General features: G+C 44.0%; 1 protein-coding gene across 3 annotated transcripts in view; it reads left to right on the top strand.

Moving 5' to 3' along the window:
- SEC16B (SEC16 homolog B, endoplasmic reticulum export factor) overlaps positions 1–5,144 on the top strand; it is an 84,815-nt gene extending 79,671 nt beyond the window's left edge. For 2 of the 3 annotated variants that reach the window (XM_064370539.1, XM_064370538.1), the window contains 2 exons: positions 828–926; positions 1,540–5,144. In XM_064370539.1, the coding sequence (XP_064226609.1) occupies positions 828–926; positions 1,540–1,611 (171 nt within the window). In that variant the 3' untranslated portion in view covers positions 1,612–5,144. The remainder of the gene's footprint in view (positions 1–827; positions 927–1,539) is intronic. The other variant, XM_064370540.1, reaches the window with a different exon arrangement.
- The last annotated feature ends 15,111 nt before the right edge of the window (positions 5,145–20,255 follow it).

Raw genomic sequence — 20,255 nt, 5'->3', positions numbered from 1 at the left:
CGGTGGCTCATGCCTGTAATCTCAGAACTTTGGGAGGTCAAGGCAGGCGGATCACAGAAGTTCAGGAGTTTGAGACCAACCTGGCCAACAGAGTGAAGCCCCATGAGCGTACTCACAGCTTAAGTCCCACTGTGAGAACATACGGTTTTTGGTTTTCCACTCCTGTGTACTTCACTTAGAATAATGGCCTCCAGCTCCATCCAAGTTGCTGCAAAAGACATGATTTTGTTCATTTTAATGGCTGAGTACTATTCCATGGCATATATGTACCACATTTTTTTAATGCACTCATCAGTCAATGGGCACTTAGGTTGGTTCCACATTTTGCAATTGTGAATTGTGCTGCTATAAACATACTTGTGCAAGTGCAAGTGTCTTTTTCATATAATGATTTCTTTTTTTTGAGATGGAGTCTCACACTGTTGCCCAGGCTGGAGTGTAGTGGCACCATCTCTGCTCACTGCAACTTCTGCCTCACGGATTCAGGTGTTTCTCCTGCTTCTCAGTCTCCCAAGTAGCTGGGATTGCAGGCACCCGCCACCATGCCTGGCTAATTTTTAGTTATGGCCATTCTTGCTGGAATAAGGTGGTATCTCATTGTGGCTTTAATTTGCACTTCCCTGATGCTGACCACTTTTTGTTAGTTTATTGGCCATTTCTATATGTTTCTTTTGAGAAATACCTATTCATGTCCTTTGGAGAGTCAATAAGGAACTCAAAGAAATCAAGAAAAAAACAAATAATCCCGATATGCTTCTTGAAGGCCTCAACATTCTGGAATCTGGGAGGTGGGCACTGATGGGATTTTCTATGATTTTCCATCACAGAGTGCTTCCTTTGAGCTCTGCTCTAACCCTGGTGTTCTGCTTCCTCCACCTGCCATAAAAGGGGCTGTTCCTCTTTACAACCCATCTCAGGTCCCTCAGGTAAGGAAGCCCTCAGGGGGAGGGGCTGGCCAGGAGCACAGGTTTTGGATTAAGGAGACCTAGGTTTATCATCCCAGTTTACCATTTACTATATGTGAGTTCCTGAGCAATTCTTTAACCTCTCCAAGTCTCAGTTTCTGCATCTGTAAAATGGGGTTAGTAGCAGCTAGCTCAAAGATATGTATATGAAGGGCCTGGAACTCAGAAAATGGCCAATAAATGTAGTTGTTATTAATACATGTTTAACTTTTAATAGCTCTTGAGATGTGGAAGACACAGTCAGCGTTGGTATCAGTAGTGTGGGTGCACTGGCACTCTGTCCTGGGGATAAAGGGATCATTGGAAACTTGGGAGAAGCTAAGCGCCCTGTTCTTCAGCAACCTGGGCAGACTTACCTCTGCTGGTGTCTCATTTGGCCTCCTCTCTTTATAAACTCAAATTTCTTTTCACCATATTTAAGTGAAGGTGTTAGGTGGAGGTAGATAATTAGAACACAGCCTTGGGAAATGTCCTAGACGGAGGCTCAGGGTGCCCTAGCGCATCCATCCAATCAGCCCTGGGCAGAGTCACGTTTGGGCTTGTACTCAGTATCATATTTGTTCTTCTTTTCCAGCTGCCCACAGCCACTAGCCTGAATCGGCCAAATCGCCTAGCTCAGCGCCGCTATCCCACCCAGCCATGCTGAGAATGAACACACGTCTCAGGCTCATCTCCCAGGAGTGCAACTTTTCTTGCTCTCCTTTTCTCAATCTCCCAGCCCCTCTCTGCCATGTTCGGACCCTCGAGAGGTTTGTGCTAGCCCGATGCCGCCACTGGGCACTTAGAAGGCAACAGGACAGGATCTCTCAAGACACAGCGCAGTCCAGTCTCTTAAGATTAGCTTCAGAACGATGGAAATCATTTCAGCAGATGGAAAGTCTGGGTCTAATAGCAGACTGCACATGAGCAGAGTGACATGGTGGTGGCACTTACAGTGGTGGCTTGAGAGCCTCAGGGAAATTAGAGCCCTAACGGCTAGAGTCAAAGATGATACCACAGGGTCCTGTAGCAGAAAACAGGGTGGGGGGAGGGGCAGGGGCTCAGAACAATATTCTAGACCAACTTTGATTTCTTCTTGTCTTACTAATAGACCAATACATGACTCTACTTAGCAAAGTTTCTATCCTGAAACTTGATTATTGCTGCCCTTCATAATTTCCTCTTCAATGATATTTCAGCAGTTTCCCTCTCGGTCCTAGTTTTGTGCACATTTTTTTAATGTGCTTCAGATTAATTATATTTCTCTCACTTTCTTAGCTGGTCCTATTTTTTCACATTCTGGCATGTGGCTATCAAGTTAGAGTGCTGTAGGCATCATATTGTCATGGTAACTACTGAACCTAATGATGCAGATGGATGGCACATCAGTATAATAAATGATGGAAAACGGTTCCTAAAATCCATCCCTTTCATAAGAGGGGAAGAATGAGTCCTGATATTGTTAATACCTCCCTTTCTACCTCAGGCCTCTGCAAATTGATGTTCAGAGGGTCACTGGAGTGAGAGGGAGGAGGGGGACGTCTTGGAAATTTCCATTTCTCTTTTCAGACCCAAAATAGGAATGACTTGCTGTTTGTCAGATTTGCTGGAAATTGCTCCTCACAAAGAACATTTTTTATACATGTAATTGTAAATACAGGTTTAGAAATTTAATGTTCTGTAGTTCTGATGTTGATGGTAATTAAACCCAGATAATTTTATAGCAAATGCTTGTCTCTGGCTGATTTTTACAGAGGAAGAAAGTACATTGGTGGTCTCTTCCCTGAAGTCTTTTTAATAATGGTTTTATTGTGTGATCAAGTGTGAATAGCTGGAAGGAGCCCTTTATTAATGAGGAATCTAGGGACAGATCCTCTTAACTTCTAAGTCTATGCTAATGTTATTATTTTCCCAATTTACAAAATTTGAACAAAAAGCTCTTCTGATGCAAGTCAGTCACTTTGCTAAGTAAACTAAGTGTTGTATATTTTGTTGCAGAAAAGGTTTGTTTAAACCTCTTAAATTAGAAAATGTATGCATGAACGTTTTGTACCTGGAAGGCCCTCAGTAAATGCTGTTCTCCTTTTTTCCTTAGAAGGCTGCTGCTGCCTCAGTTCGGTATGCTGACACCCAGTGGCGGTGCTGTGGCATTAGTGTGTGAGTTCCACAGGAACCACACTGCCTAGTCGTGCAGCGTGGCTCATCCATAGCTCACCCTGTAACTTTGGGCAAGGTTATATCACTGTCTTGCACTTCAGTTTTCTCATCTATAAAATAAAGTTGATAATAATCAAAGTACCTGCCTTATGGGGACATTGCAAAAATTAAATGAGTTAGGCCCTTAAAAGGACCTGGTATGTGCTAAGTACAGTTGGCCCTTGAACAAAATGGGTTTGAACTGTGTGGGTCTGCTTATACTCCGACCTTATTCTGTTTCTGCCTGTCCAAAATGGCAACCCCTCTTCTTCCTCCTCCTCAATGTGAAGACCATGAGGATGAAGACCTTTATGATGAACCACTTTCACTTAATGAACAGTCAATATATTTTCTCTTTCTTGTGATTTTCTTAAGCATGTTTTTTTCTCTGTTACTTTATTATAAGAATACAGCATATAATATAAATAACATATACAATATGTGTTAATTGACAGTTTATGTTATCCATAAGGCTTCCAGTCAACAGTGAGCTATCAGTTGTTGAGTTTTTGGGGAGTCAAAAGTCGTAAGTGGATTTTTGACTTTCTAGGACTCAGTGCCCCAATGTCCACATTGTTCACAGTTCAACTATACTTTATTATAGTATAGTGTCTTTTATTATTAATTTGCAATCTAATAAGATCTGAACTGGTTTCTTTTTGGCCTGCCAGATCTGAGTGCAGATTTTTCATTCTTGATATCTGTGTATGACAGGAATAATGATGAAAAAATACTTCTCAATATGTGTCATTGCAAGTCAGTTTCTCTTCCTGCATCCCTTCTAATACCAACATGAGGCCATGAGGCTTAGTGCCATGGGAACAATGGCATAGCGGGGTCCTATCCACTGGTCCTCTCCTAGAAAAAAAGCACTTTAGGGGAGGAGAGTGTGAACCACAGAGGAAGGTGCAGATGTGGGACGCCTGTGTCCTCACTTACCCTTCCTGTTAAGAGAATTCATGGAAAAACCAGTGGCTACTATCATGCTCAACAAAGCAAGCACTGAGTTTAGTTACCTCCCAGCCAAAGGAATACAGAACAATGAACATATTTTCTGAAGAGGAAGAGTCAGGGGTTTCTATGCACTAGAAAGGGAGGAGGTTCCTGGTGTTTATGGTAATTCATAATAGAAAGGTTTTACTCTGGCAAAGTCAGAATGTGTCTATTAATCTGTGTCTGCTTGGTTAAAACAAGACCAGTTGCTTATTGGTTGGGAATGTTAGGTCCAGTAAGGGTCTGAGGAACCGGGGTCACTCAGAGGTCTTAGTTGCTCATCCGTGTTGTTTGGGGAGGGGTGGTGGTATTGCTCAAGGTCACGGTTGCTTTACAACTTCAACTGGTTAAGCTGTGCGGTGGTGGAACAAAGCAAATGCAGCTGTCAGAAGAAAATATTGTTTTCCTCCTTTTATAAGGCGGAGGCTTGGAAATAGAGCAGGTTGTGACGGGTATACACTGCTAGGAAAGGGAGTGCGTCGAGCTAGTGGCCCTTTCTTCTAGCTCACCTGGTAGCCTTGGGAAGGGAGACTGCAAGACCTGAGGAGAAGCCAGCCTTGGCTTGGCAACTTGTCCAGTGTGTCTGGGGAGCCACAGCAGCTTGGCCTTGGGGATCTGAGGCACAGCATCGAGCTCCCTGCACCTGCTGCAGTGTAGACTCTAGCAGGGAATAATTGCATAATGACCCGAAAGGGCAGATGGGATAGGTAGGATCCCAAAAGGCAAAAGGTCAGGAGTGGGCCAGACCAGCCGCCAGCAACGCATAGGGCACACCGTGAAGGCCACAGCCCTGTTTTCCATCACCATGAGCTATCTGGGGTGAACAGAATTCTCTTTCTCTCTCGAAAAAAGGAATTACCAAAAGACACCGTGTGAAAGGGAGGAGCCTGAGGTATTACTAATTGGCAAGTTTGTTTTTTCATCTGCTTCTCAACAGGGTCCAAGCTTGGAGGAAGAATAGATCAGTCATAGGAAATAAGCCACAGTTTCCTTGAAAGCTAAGTAGCAGTGTGCAAATTTATAATTCTGCTATGTACATATAATTCAATATTTATATAAAAACATTGAAACTTAATGTTATATAATTTTGAAAGTGAACAAATCATTACATTCCGTTTCAGGGTCTTTATCACATGCTACCATTCCAGCCCTCTGCTCCCCACATGTGGCTGCAGAACTGTAAATGAGCCTTGAGTCCTCAGTCAGCTGTGTGTCCTCTCTGTTCAGCCCTTCCTCAGGCTTCAGGTCGCTCAGGATCGAAGCCTCTGCTAGCTTTGTTTTCCCTGAGAAAGCTGCATTCTTTCTGGTCTCTTTCTCGGAGCAACCAAGAAGAGGAGCAAGAGACTGAATCTGCTTCTTCACTAAAATCAGAGTATTTTCTACCCAAGAGGGAATATTCAAAACCCTCTTCTGCTTGAAAAGAATAATAAGTGTGTAATTTGGGTCTCTCCAATCACATGAGTTTCTCTCTCACTTTTTCCCCCAGAGAGTGGAGCAGAAGTGACTTTTTCCCTCTTCTATTTGCTCTCTTAAGCTGGAAATTGCATGAGGCATGATTTGCAAGCAAAAGAATGTTAGGTACTTAACTGAGGTTGCCCCTAAATGTGGCCTCAACAAGGCCTGTTTTCATTTCCTTAACTGGCCATGCTTATACCAGGCATCATTCTTTCAGGTCCTTTAGAAATGGTTTCTTAATGAGATTTAAAGTTATTCTGAATGAGAACTAACAGCATATGAAAATGTTTTCGTTACAATCATAGAGAAATCTGCTTCCATGCTTTCTTCCTTTTTGTTTATTCGTGTTTCCAGATTATCAAGGCCAACAGCAGTTTAACTCAAACTCAACTGACCTTTGGAAACTGCTTGTTATTTCACTGTGAGATGTTTTCCTGGCCCCTGCCCATCTTAGAGAGAGCCAGTTACCTACCCAATTTTTTAAGAATCTCCATAGAGTGGGATTCCATGGCTTCCTCTGAGGTTTCAGCCCGTGGTTCCTCAAACACTAGGAAGCAATTTCTCATACTTTATACCCATATCACTCATGTGGCTCTTTCAGACTCTTAGCTGGTCCTCAGCAGAGATGGAAAACAGCTGCTCGCCACCACCTGCGCCTAGGAACTCGTTCACATTTTGGAAGGCCTTTGAATCATGCCTCAGCTGAAGAAATGAAGTCTTACAAAATGGGCTTTTCTTCAGTAGCGTTGGAGATTAAGCCAGACAAATGCTTTGGGTCTTTTGGTAGCTACAGTGGTCAGGCATTCTGGATTTCAATAATAATAGTGTAACATTTACTGAGTATTTACTTTGTGTCAGACACATGCATTCTATGCACGTATACTTTGTATGCAGTATATAGTATTGTGATTTCAACATATATTAGAAATAAAAAATTGAATAGCGAGGTTAGGTAACTTGTCCAAACATACATAGCTAGTAAGGATGGAGCTGGAATTAGAATCTAGGTAGTCTGGTCTCAGAATCTGGGCTTTTAGCCACATTGTCCCTGGACATGCCTGCATTTGTTCACTTACCTATCAAATATTAATTGAATAGCATGTCAGACATTGCTCTGTTTTCTCAACAAAGATGGTTCTGACACTTAAAATACTTAGTCTAGTGGGAGAGACAGACATGTAAACACAGAAATTTCTGCATAATGTGAGAACTGTTTTATACAATTTCTGCATAATGTGAGAACTGTTTATTACTAAATATATGTACAGATAACTTTGTGGCTTCACATCCCTTAATAATATAGGAATTTCACAGATTTATGTAATTTTTGGGGAAATATATAATATGTTCGAACGATATCATCCCTATAGGTTAAGATGAAGGTGAAGTTCACTGCTAGCCACGTAGGGTAGCATACCTGTTGGCCAAGTTTACAGTGGCATTAAGTTGTGGTGGACACAGACAAAGTGTGGATGAACAAGGGTAATAGTGTACTGTGATCACAAATGCCGCCGTGATCTATGAAAGGAGGATGATCTGACTTAGACCTGCCAAATTGCCAAACTTCCTGCTCCTCCATGCTCTTGATTTGGAGGCAGGAAAGGACTGTGAATGTTGCAGTGGAACGTGTTTGAAGGCAAGGGCCCAAGTGAGGAGTGTAAATGGTTTCGTGTGTGTGCACATACGTGGGTGCCATCTGTGAGGCACCTTTCAGAATGTCTCTCTTCACCAAATCTCCAGTCCTTGCCTCTTTAACGTCCTCTTCCTCACAATTAATCTTTATTCCCAAGAGAGAATTATCCAGAAGACAGCTTCTCCATGAAGCATCTTCCAATTGGCCGATACCATGAAGACTCCGTGAAGTCCCACTTACCAGCAGAGGACAGAACAGATCGTGTGTCAATACATCCAGACTTTTGGCTAGAAAATTTTAACTAATTTTTATGTTTCCCACAACTGGGTTCTTAGAAATCCAAGGCCTTGACTTTTAAAACTTGTCTCTGAGTTTTAAGGGCCCATTTTGGAATGTAAAAGGTAATCACTGTTTTTTTATTGTTTTAATGTTCTACAATCATGACCTGGGGTCATGAGAAAACCTCATTGTCCTGGAGTGAAAATAATTTGAGTTTTATGCTTCAAGATTTTATTCTACTTCAAGTATTTGAATAAATGCTCATGAATTAAGTAAGAACCAATGAGAGCCTTACAGTTATGATTTCTTTATTTAATTTTTCAGCTGCTTCTCTTTGCAAACAACAACCAACCAACCAGCCAACCAGCCACAAGCCCACAGATGGTGTTAGTCATCCTAATAATACTCATCAATTAAGCCTGTGAGTCGGGATCTGGTCTCATTTGCTTTGAGCAACAGGTATATTACAGACGAGTTGCAGGCTCAGTGACATTTCCTAAATCAAATTCATTTTTAAATGCACTGGAGTAGCTTGCAATTTAAAGGCAATTGATGTTAAACCCCTAACATGAAGAGTTGTTTGCAAAGAAAACAATCGTTTCCTCGTTCTCACTTTGTAGATGCTGACTTTGTAGCTTTGGGGCAAGATGTAGTAAGAATGAGGAGACTTTCAGGCTCACATTTTCTGCTAGCTAGATGGTTGACTTTAAGTCAGTTGAATCTCTCAGTGCCCCCAAACATCTCAGCTGAAAACTTGGGATTTGCTTTATCAACAAACATTTCTTTAGACCTTCTATGGGATACATAGGTGACGTCAGAGTCCCACCCCTCCAAGAGCTCACAGATAAATTAGGAAACTAGTAGGTGACCCAGTGCAACCCAGGATAGTTGTTCCTCCAGGTGCTCCTGCTGCGTCATGGTGGCCCCCAACTCGGCCTACCAGGGAAGGAGTTTGTCAGGAAGGCTCCGAAGGAGGAGACTCCGTCAATGAAAAAACTGTGGTCTAGAGAGGTGAATCAATTTTCCTAAATCCTCTTAAAGTTCTGATTTCCAGGCTGATGGTCTTTGCCTTTGAATAGGAGAACATAATTTAAAACGTAAACCTTTTTTATTATTACACTGAGGGTATATTTGTGTTTAATAAAAACATCAATACTAATAACTGAGATTTTGTGCCAGGCATTTTATATATGAGATTACATGTGTTTATTCATTACATTCTCTTAATGGCTCTAGGAAGTAGATATTTTGAAGATGCTAAGCACAGAGTTCAAATAACTCATCCCACATTACGCAGCTAATGATGGAACTGGGCGAGCGTCAAGGCAGGTGCTTTACATATGTTGTCTTTAATCCTGACGACAACTCAGAGAGGGGGTTGGATTAGCTCACTTTACAGATCAGGAAATGGAGGCACAGAAAAGGCAAGTAACTACCCCACAACCACACACGGAAAGTGGACCTAGTATTTGAATTTATACAGTCTGGCCTCTACTCTTATCTCTGGTTCACTTAATTTAAAGTGGGTGAAGCTGTAGGACCACTGAACTTTCAAGTCTTGTTCTGTCTCAGCTGGGGTGATTCTCTGTGCCTCTCTTTCCCAAGTATGACCAAGGGATATTATTTGTTGTCTCAAGTGTTTATGTGTATGCCTCTTTTTTTCCACTAGACTTACAACTTTCAGGGACTGGGATGATATTATAACTTACTCATTTTTGTATTTCTGGCACCTTGCTCAGTACTCATGCCTAATAAAGGCTCAATATTCTAAACAGAACTGAGTGAATAATTTCCCATCGTGAGAACTTCAGGAGAAGTTGCAAGAAATGCCCACGAATTCTATTTGGTCTAGAGAGTATCACGTGAAGTCATTCTCTTGTTAGATCCTTTTCTGCATCTTGAGAAGCTGATACAGGTGTCGGTGTATGGTAAGTGCTCAAACAAAATCCGTGAAGGGATGATTGGCTTAGTAAGGACGGGTGAAATGAAAGGCTCCTCGTAGCTTCTGAGAAACTGTCTATGAAAGAGATGATGGAAGTCTAGGGAAGACAGAGTCTAGTGCTTCGTCCCCAGGCCAGCGACATTGGGGCAGCCGAGGGAAGGGAAGCCCCCTACTTGAGGTCAAGGCAAGTGATGTCCTGCATTCATAATTCCTCATTTGACCCTTGGGGCACTTATTTCTGGCGAAAGCATTTCTTGGTTTTAAAAGCTGCTTCACCCCTTTACAACCTGTGTAATTGCTGTTGGAATGCTTTGCCCCACTAGTGTCTTAATTAGGTCAAATTTTATACCAAGGGCTTAAAATGAATGCTGTATTTGCAATTCTAAGTCCCCCTTCTCTGGGCACTGCCAGGAAGCACTCACATTTTTTTAGAGATGGGGTTGGGATAACCTGATAAGCCCATTTCGGCACTTTTCTAGGGGGTAGAGTGGGAGTGGGGGTTGAGGGGAACTAGGCCAAAGGAGATGTGTGTGCCAGGCGAGTCATCTAAACGCTTCTAGAAAAAAAATCCTGTCTCTAAGTGACCCTGCTCCAAGCATTGCTTGGATAATTGCTGGATCCAAGGCTCTTAGCATTTGGTTAAATTACATAGTTTCACTTTCTCTGTGTTAAAATAATCCACATTTTTATGATCGGCCTTTTGTCAAGCAGACCATGTCCCTAGAGTTACACCCTTCTTCTTTCCACCATGCCACCCCAATAATGAGATAAACATCCCCCAAGAAAACAAACATAATATAAAAATTATACAAATACATAATCCCCAACCCGGGAGAAAGGGAGCAGCTGCCACCTGGTATCAAACAGCAAAGAGTCTAATATTTACCCAGAGCAGAGGGTTCCCCCAACAGGCTGTAATTCCTCTATGGGGTCGGGTGGGGGACGGGGGTCAAGGGGAGGTCAGTGATGAAAATTACCTCCACAGGCTGGTCTAAATAGGTAGCAGGTGGAAATCAATTCAGTGAGCTCAATGCTTCTGTCCCCGGTCTCAGGGCACACTCAGGAGGCACCTGAGGAGCCCATCAATCTGTCATCAGGAAGGGGAGAGGTGGCGGGAGAAAGGAGGTAATTGGATTGTGCTTCAGTGGGACTTTTTCTCTATCTGGAAGTGTAGCTGGAGAAATACGAAGTGGAGCCATCCCCGAGGTCAGGTAAATTGGGACTTTTGCTCCTGGAGCTGGAAAGTGGTGCCCTTGAGGTTTGAAAATCTTCTCTGGCTGTAACAGTCTGGATGAGCCTCTTTTCTAACTTGGGCCGGTCTTGCATTAGGATAAAATTTTGCTCCCCTTGCCTAAGAACTGCACTTTCCACGGCCTCAGTCAACTCAGGGCTTGCACTGATTCATATATAACTAGCACCTAATTCCTTAATCAAATGCTCTCCGAGCAAGTAGAAATTCAGTTGTTAGAAACTGTGCAATGCATGGAAGCTAGTCAATCTTCTATTTTATTGATAAATTGGAATATTAAAGCAACGTTGCTAGTCAACATGACAGTTCTTCCTGAGAAAGAGGCAGTTTGCAGAGCTGTGTAAAACAGAAGTGTCCTTAAACTGTGGTTGGGGAGACATGATATGGCAAAATGTCTACCAATAAAGTGGAGCATTATAGCACATTACCCAGTTTATACATGCAGGCAAAGCTTCCTTTCTTACGCCATGTTGGAAAGCCACTAAAGCTTGCAAATGTGATGGGAGCCACTATTTCTGCCTCTGTGCAGCTGTTTATCAGCAGCTTTTTAACACATTTTCACATATTAATGAGGTGGCATAGCAGTTCCAGAATTAGAAGAGTGGGATGTATCATTGTCTGCTTATCTGAAGATATGCCTGCTGTCAGCTCAGCGTCACTACCGGGGTATGTACAATGAAAGATGAACGTTTTGGTGGGGACAGAATGTACATGCTCCTTCGCCCTCCCTGTTCCCCAAAGCCCCTCACCTTCCGACCATCATACCCGGATGGGCTCTGGCACCGCTTTTGTAGGTCTTCCTGCAACTCTGTCTCCTTGTTTCACGATTTGTGTGTCTGTAGGACTTGGAAATTCCTTTTTGCTTCTCCATTTCCTAATATAATCCTCGATGGTCGGAAGGTACTTATTAAATGTTGAATGAATGAATGAATGAGTAGATAAGTGGATGGATAAAAGTGTTCTCTCAGGAACCGTCCTCTGCAGGCACAGTCTGCCTCTGTGGCCTGAAGGAACAAGATAGGTATGTGGCATGGCTTTTCTTGAATTTGTATAAAAATATAAAATGGCAAATGGGATCTTATAAAATAAGAGCTGTAAGAGACCCTAGGAAGCATTTGCCCTGGTGGTTTCCAAATGCACGTGTGCGTTCATGCCAGAACACTGCAAGGTTTTCACCCATCTGCAATGAGATGAAAAAATAAAAACAATAGAGTGAGATTTTCATAGAGCTAAATGTATTCTCTGCTAGAATTCTGAGACTAGGTCCTTTTACTCTGTTTGGCATTAAAGTTTCTTCTTTAAAAAGATGATAGCTGCTGCTTTTTTTCTCTCTCAAGTCCCTTTATTTGGCAAAACAACAAAATTCCTAATTTTTTGCAGGTTCCTGAATCACCCACATTTTTTTGAGAGGGAGAGGAGAGGATGTTTCATGAGTCTATAAAATCCAAAAGTCTGGAACCACTGATTTAACTCAGTGACTTAACCACTGACTTAATTCTGTCTTTTCTGAAGGAAATTCACTGAAATCACCTGTTGGCCTTGAGTGAGACACTGGGCTCCTGAGAAGGAATAGCACATTTCAGTAAATGAGAAGATGCTTTAAGTCGTGCAAGGCCCTCTCTGTGTTGTCTCTTCAGAGCAGGGATCCAGGTGGGTCACAGGCTTGCAGCAATGCCATAACTAAGACATAGGAAATTTCTTAAATCCAAGTCAGTCAATAGCAGAGGGGCACAGAGGCCCGATTTACCAGCGTCTAATGTGTTCTCTTCTGCCATGGATGTAGTCGCTGTTTCATCTCTAGGTAGAACATATATGTGCTCTCTCTGAGCTATGACAATTCTAGTTGGTATAAAACGCGGAAAAAAGAGAACTCCTCAGGGACGTACCTCCTCAGTCCCGTCTCCTGTCTCGGAATTGCTGCAGCTCTGTTGCCTTATGCCATACAATGTAGCACTTGGATTTTACATTGTCTTCTATTCTCTGTTTATTAGACACAAATCTGATCTCTCCTAAAGAATGGGAATAATCCATTTAAATCCTGTTATTAATTGATAAACTTTTTTTTTTTAATCTCAATCTTGTCCGGAGGCCGTTGACCCTTACTGGTCCTATGTTTGTTGGAAAGATCTGAGGTTCTGCCGACCTGGTTTCCAGCCCTGACTCTGTGACTGATGGATGACAAGTTGATGAGTGAGTGCTGAATCTCATGGCACCTGCATGGCTGTTGCTAAGAGAGAAGAATGGTACTGACCTGCCTCACCAAGAAAAGTGGCAGATGCATCAACTGCCTAATGATGCTGATGTTCTCTGAGAATATAAACGTGAAACATGATCATTATGGTTAATGGTAGTCTTCGGATTATAATGTTTTTTTTTTTTCCTCAAAGGGGAGAGGAAGAAAGACTATTTAAAGAAATAGTGAATAGAGGGCCCCAAATTGTTTTTAATTCGTGATTGACTTTGATCAGAATGGCATAAGCAGTAGGAATGAGGTCTTAAAATCCTGAAGGTAATTATCTCTACTTCAGGGCATGAAGTCTTCTCTTTCTCCTCCTCCCTCTGGGGAAAAAATAAAGAAAGGTATCAAACAGCAAAGAGTCTAATATTTACCCAGAGCAGAGGGTTCCCCCAACAGGCTGTAATTCCTCTATGGGGTCGGGTGGGGGATGGGGGTCAAGGGGAGGTCAGTGATGCAAATGCTCTTAAAAAATAAGATGATTTTTCTATGTCAGGTCTGAAAATAGTATTTCCTAAAGCTACTGCTATACAAGAGGCCAAGCCAAGTTGAAGAGAACTGGCCCAGGGCTGGCCTCAGCCTCCAACATCTCGCTAGGGAGGAAGCCAGAAGCAGGCGGGGCTGTGATGAATTTCTGTTAAAGCCCCTGGTGTTGAGTGAAAGGCTTCCTGAAGATTCCAGTGCTTTTCTACTTGTGATAGACATCATTGGTTCCCCAGCTGCATCAGCTTCCTGTGGCTGCTGTAACACATCGCCACACTTGGTAACTTCACGAAACATACATTTATTACCTTACAGTTCTGGAGACCGGAAGTCTGAAATGAGTCTTGCAGGGGTAAGATCCAGGTGTCTGCAGGGCTGGGCCTACTGGAGGCTCCAGGGGAGAATCTGTTCCCTGCTTCCTCCAGCTTCCGGTGGCTTGTGGCCGCATCACTCCAACCTCTGCTTCTTTCATCACATGGCCTTCTTCTCTTATCTATCCAATTTCCCTCTGCCTCCCTCTTTTAAGAAGGCTTTTTATTACATTGGCTGTGCCTGGATAATCCAGGTTTATCTCCCCATCTCAAGATCCTTGATTCAGTCACATCTGCAAAGCCTTTTGCTATAGAAAGCAACATTTGTAGGCCCCAGGGATGAGGAACCGGATGTCTCTCAGGCTGTTATTCATTCTGTCACAAACAGGCGATAGCTCTTCTTCCCTCCTTCCTTCGTAAGAGAACCTTGATTTGGTTCAGGGATCCTAAGACACTGGTTTCAGGGGACAGTGGTCCTTCCCAGCCCTAGTATAAATCTTGATTAAGCCAGGGTTGTCACAGCTCTCCCATTCCCTTGCCAGGCACTAGTTAGGAATGGGCATGGGATTCAACTCTGCCAATGGTATGGAAGGAGAAATTTGCTCTGTGATTTCTGGAGAGCTCCTCTCATTCTTAAACTGGTACTAGGAAAGGGAGAAAGGGATACTCTCTCTCTCTGTCTCTTTTTTGAGATAGAGTCTTGCTCTGTCACCCAGGCTGGAGTGCAATGGTGCGATCTCGGTCACTGCAACCTCTGCCTCCTGGGTTCAAGCAACTCTCCTACCTCAACCTCCTGAGTAGCTGGGATTACAGATGCCTGCCACCACACCTGGCTAATTTTTGTATTTTTAGTAGAGATAGGATTTCACCATGTTGGTCAGGCTGGTCTCAAACTCCTGACCTCATGATCCACCTGCCTTGGCCTCCCAAAGTGCTAGGATTACAGGTGTGAGCTACTGCGTCTGGCCCTGGGATGCTCTCTCTTAAATAGTCTCTGGATGCTTGGAATTGCTAGTTGTGGATGTAATGCTTGAAGCCGCCATAGCTGTCTTGTGACCATGAGGGAACAGGTCTGAGGACGAAATAAAAATGCTAAGAATGTCTGAACAGAAAGATGGAAAAAACTGGGTCCTTAATGTTATCAGTGAGCTGCTAAATTAATGTCTCTGGAAGCTTTCTCTCTATGCTTGTTGGTGGACACAAAGAACCCTGTTAGTGTTCTAGTCCCTTTGAGTTGGGTTTGCTGTGACTTGAAGCTACTAGACGTGACCAGAGACCCACTAGATTATGCTTCTGATAACATGAGTGTGTATATAAACACATGCAAGTCCCGGATCTGCCCCGGACCTCAGCCATGACTGTCGTGGATCATTGTAAGAACCTCTTCGGTGATCTTTGATGGTGTCTCTGACTCTAGACATGAACCTTCTTGATCTAGACATTACAAAATAGCACTGAGTGTACTTCTGGGCTTATTCACCATACATATTTATTGAGCACTTACTATGTGCCAGCCACCATGCTAGTCACAGAGATACATCTGTGAATACAACAGTCTTTGCTGTCATACAGCTTACATTCTAGTGGAAGGAGATAGATGAAAAACAAAGTATAATACATCAAGTGGCAATAAATGTCACAAAGAAAAATAAAGCAAGGTAAGGGGAAGAGAGCGATTGTTGGAGGAGTTGCTTTTTCACATGTGAAGGCCAGGGAATGGTCTCTCCGACAAGGAGGTGATTGAGTAGAGCCCTGGCTGCAGTGACAGAGTGAACTGTGCAGGTACCTGAGAGCAACCAGCCAGGCCAAGGGAGCAGCGCGTGTAAAGGCCCTGAGGCAGAGTATGCTTGGTGAATGAGTAAGAGCAAGGAGGCCGGCATGTGGGGGTGAGGCAGGAGGAGGTTGTGGTAGGAGAAGAGCTCAGAGGGGATGGTAGGGACAGGTCTTTTTGGACACAGAGGCCAAGGTTAGGACTTTGGCCATTACTCTGAGTTGGGGAAACCACTGAAGGGTTTTGAGCAGAGAAGTGACTGACACGATCTGACCTACATTTTTCAAGGATCACTCTGGCTTCTGAGTGGAGATTAGACTCTGGGTAAGCAGACAAGAAGCTCTTGCAATAATTCAGGCAATAGATAATAGTGACTGGACCAAGGTGGTAACCATGGGGATGGTGGTAGAAAGTGGTTGGGTTTTGCGTATGTTTTCGGGCTAAAGCTATTAGAATTTGCAGATGAATTGGCTATGGAGTGCGAGAGAAAGAATGGAATGTAACCTGACTCCTAGGTTTCTGGCTCAAGCAGCAGAAAGATGGGGAAGACTTCAGGAAGAGCAGATTTGGGGCGACAAGGAAGAGTTTGGACACATTAAGTTTGAGATGTGTGTGACCATGACAAGTAGAGGCATGCCAAGCCCATGAGCTGGATTTGCTAGTCCAGAGTTTAAGGGGAGATAGGGAAAGGTTTTCAGAAAATAAATACTCCAAACCTATAGTGTCTGCTTACTTGTTAAAGAACAAAAGCCAAGTCATTTAATATGGAGTCTTTCATACAACCAGTGCGTCGACTTTCCTACACCCAGTGCGTCAGAGTCAAAACTGCGCACCCTCTCATGCTTCGTAGTTTCTGCTCGTGTGTTCCCTTGACCTGGACCATATTCCCTTCCTTGCCATCAGAGTCCTATTCATCCCTCAAGGCCTGTGAAACCTCTTCTAATGTTTTAGTTGAAATCCGTCCTGACCTCTTCTGTGTCCCCAGGGCGCAGACTACCTTTTATCTGACTACTTGCCAGAAATCTATGTCTCCACTAGATTGTATGCTCCTCAAAGGAAGGGGAGGACCATGGTTCATTGATCTTTGTGTCTTTAAAATGGAGATAGACGTGGGTGAGATCCTGAAAACCAGAATCCTCACTCAGTCGCCGTTCACCACTCCTGGTTTTGAGGTGAAGATGCATGAAGATGAGGTCAGACAATTGCACGCTATTTATTACTACGGAGTGGTGACTAAAAGCCCACATGGAACTCATAGCCTGGGCAAGCTGGCTTCACCACGTGTGAGTCACAGCATCCTCTTTGCATCCTGAGGAGTTCAGGAACTGGACTAAAAACTGACTTCCTGTGTCTTTTGTTCTGAAGCCCATCCCCAGATCTTGAACACCCTGGTGGTAGGAAGGAAGAAGACAGCTGAATCTAACGGGGAGATGGTCTAGGGAAGTGTAGCCTAGAGCACAACTGGCCTAAGTTATACCCCTGAGGCATCGGGTTGTGGCGGTTGGTAGGAAGCTGAAGGCTTAATTTACCACACGAACCAAATATGAGGACGTGATCTGGAAATGAAGACAGAGACTAAACAAGGCAGGCAGAGAGCAGACCAAGGATGCAAGAGGGTTTAACTTCTTGTTCGTTGCACAGAACATCCCACCCAGCATTATGGCCAGGGGTGTCCCAAGCACCTTCTCCTTGGGGCCAGCTGCGATGAGGCGAGCCCTGACTCCTGCCACCAGAGGGAGCTGGCCCTGCATCTAGTCCTGATTTCCACCTAGCAGGTGCTGAATAAGGCTTCATTTAATTTACTGAATTGGATAAATACTCAGGAACATGCATATATCCCAGTGGAGAGATTGAGGGGTTACTCTGTGTCAGTGAGAGCATGTGAGATAAAAACTATGAGGATTTCCCTGGGATCTTAAGGCGAGACACGGTATAGTATATGCTTAAGAGTGAGAGTTGCAGAGCTGTGCGATCTTGGATAAGTTCGAGCCGTCTTAGGAATTAGGATAGCTATAGAGTGGCAAAGAGAAGCTACGTCACTGGTCATGTCTAGGTCTTTGTGTCTGAGACGGTTTGAAATTCCGCAGAAAGACATACATAGACTTTATCACATTCTCTGCTTCTTTTACCTGAATATTTCTTCCTGCCTCACAGCCCATATCCTGGCTGCAGCAGTGACCCTTCTCATACAGAGGGGAAATCTTATTGGAGCTGCTTATGGTCCTGTTATTTAGGCAGCTGCTTTTTGGCGTGATCCCAAGTGAAATGTTTGAGCTGGCTGTTCCCTCAGGCTTGCAAGTCACCTGGCTACTATGAACTTTGATGGTCCTGGGATGCTCAGCTGGAATTTCTGGCTTGCGTTGCATCAAGCAGGTGGTTTGGGACCAAAGGGCACAGCAGTTGGCAACAATGGTTGTTGGAAGGTTACCAAGGCCTGGGAACATTCTCGTCCCAGGCGTATGTGGGTATGTGTGAGTGCGTGCGTGTGTGTGTGGTCTCTCCAGATGGGTAAAAAAGGTCTTACTAGGAAACTTTGAAGTAGCATTTTCTTCCCAACCTGCCTGGTGTTCAGTGTTCAGAATTTCAAATTCCTGTTGGCAGCTTGAGGGTCTTTTGCAATGCAGCCTTCTGCTCTATTCACCATCCTATTTTGCCTGACCAGTTAGAAGTCTGACTTGGGAGTTCTATGTGCCTTTCCAATTGTGTTCTTTTAACTCTTTTATTTTTATTTACCTTTTCAACTGAATTTCACTGCCACTTCTATGGGGATCATCTCTGAGAAGTGAAATCTCTTTCTCCTAAAAAGCATCCTGCAGAGGCCAAGGGACTCTTGGGTGAATAAAGACTTTTGCTCTGATCCCTGATTGATTTAACAACTCCTTCTTCCCCCGTATTCCTCCGTCAACAACTCTTGTCACTTTCTGAATTCCAAGAGGAGGATTTGCTTTTGGAATTAGGGGAAAAAATCAATGCTTAAAGACTTCTCTTCTTTGAATTCTATTTTGTTGAATCATTTGTAATCTTTTATTTCCCTTGATAGATTTTACATAAGAATATTCATTCAACTAATACTGACTAAGTCTATGCTGGGGCAGGGCCCAGTTCTAGACATTGAAGGAGAATCTAAAATATATACCACATCTCTACATCTGTAACTTTTTGTTTCTTTTCTTTTCTTTCCTTTATTTCTTCTCTTTTTTTATTTCTTTTTTTGTTTGTTTGTTTGAGATGGAGTCTAGCTCTGTTGCCCTGGCTAGAGTGCAGTGGTACAATCTCAGCCCACTGAAATCTCTGCCTTCCAGGTTCAAGTGATTCTTGTGCCGCAGCCTCTCAAGTAGCTGGGATTACAGGCACCCACCACCATGCCCAGCTAATTTTTGTATTTTTAGTAAAGATGGGGTTTCACCATGTTGACCAGGCTGGTCTCAAACCTCTGACCTCAAGTGATCCACCCACCTTGGCCTCTGTAAGTGCAGGGATTACAGGCGTGAGCCACTGTGCCCAGCCTCTAGTTCTATATCTACACCTAAAACATAGACTATAATCTAGAAAGGGAGACACACTATAAGCAAAAGTGAATCCAATAGTGATTATTATACAAGGCAATACGGTGCCACAGAAATGATACAACTTGAGTGTTTTGAGAGGTGGGAGGGTTTGCTTCTGATTGAATGGAGGGAAGGTTTGGCGAGAGCTTCCTGGAAGAGGTAGTGTTATAGCTGTGGCTTGAAGGGTAAGTCTTCTTGCTGCTTATCTGGCTCTAAGAATCCAAACGAGCTGCTTCAGACATCAATGTTGCCCAAATAACGCCTCAGACTCCCGTGGGTGCTTCTTCTTGCTGTTTTGTGAGCAACGTCAGTGCAGGGTTCCTGAGTGGAGTCAAGTGTGTTGGTGTTGATTTGCATGGTTGACTCTCTGCCTCGCTTTTCCTGGGCCCAGGCATCTCAGGCACCACTGCTCCGAGCCACTTGTTACTGCCACGTGTGGTGCGGAAAACTTCTGCATATTTCTAACCGGCTGTGGAGCCTGTTTTGAGCAGGGCGCTGGGCTGGATGTTGATCAGCATCTTTTGCTGAGATATGCTGCGTTAGATTTGACTGAACACCCTGGAAAGGGTATCCGGACCTGCCGTCTCGTCCATCTGCCATCAATGAGGCCACTCTGACCTTGGCTGCGTCGCTTCCCTCTGTACTCCACTTTCCTCTTTGTAAAATAAGAAGGTTTGTTAGAGGAGAATTGAGGACCCTCCCTGTCCTAATTCGCTGGGTTTTTTGATGTGAGTGTGGCCATGCCTCAGCATGCTCTTGTTGGGGCCATGTGAGGCCTGCCTTCCCGGGGGTCCTGTACCTTCGGGTAGGGGCATTATGGACACCAATGTGGAGGTGGGGTCCTGCCAGACTTGGACGGGCTGAGCCAGCTTCAGCCGGAGTCCACCCCCCGCAGACCCTCTGCCACGTTAGGCTACTCGTACTCCACCTCGCTCCCAGCTTCCTGTGTTTCCTGACCTCAGTTGAGCTTTCCCTTCTCTTCGATGAGACAGTTTAGAATAAGTCCCAGCACTTTTCAGGAGGGAAAATGAGTGTGAGGCGCTGGTCTGGAGCCCACGTGTGGAGCCCACAACAAACGCTGTGCAACGAATGAAAACCACTGACCCTTGCCGTAGGGCATGTGTTCTCGGTGGGACGCAAGTTCACGCTTGCTGGGGTGTGGAGAGGGAAGGGCAGCACAACAGCTTATTATTTTTATGTATAAAGCACAGATCT

Source organism: Aotus nancymaae, unplaced genomic scaffold, assembly GCF_030222135.1.
Source record: "Aotus nancymaae isolate 86718 unplaced genomic scaffold, 86718_ANA_hifiasm-v0.15.2.pri h1tg000108l, whole genome shotgun sequence".
NCBI lineage: Eukaryota > Metazoa > Chordata > Mammalia > Primates > Aotidae > Aotus > Aotus nancymaae.
Note: the sequence above shows the minus strand (reverse complement) of the source record. Positions and strands in the feature narration are given on the sequence as shown.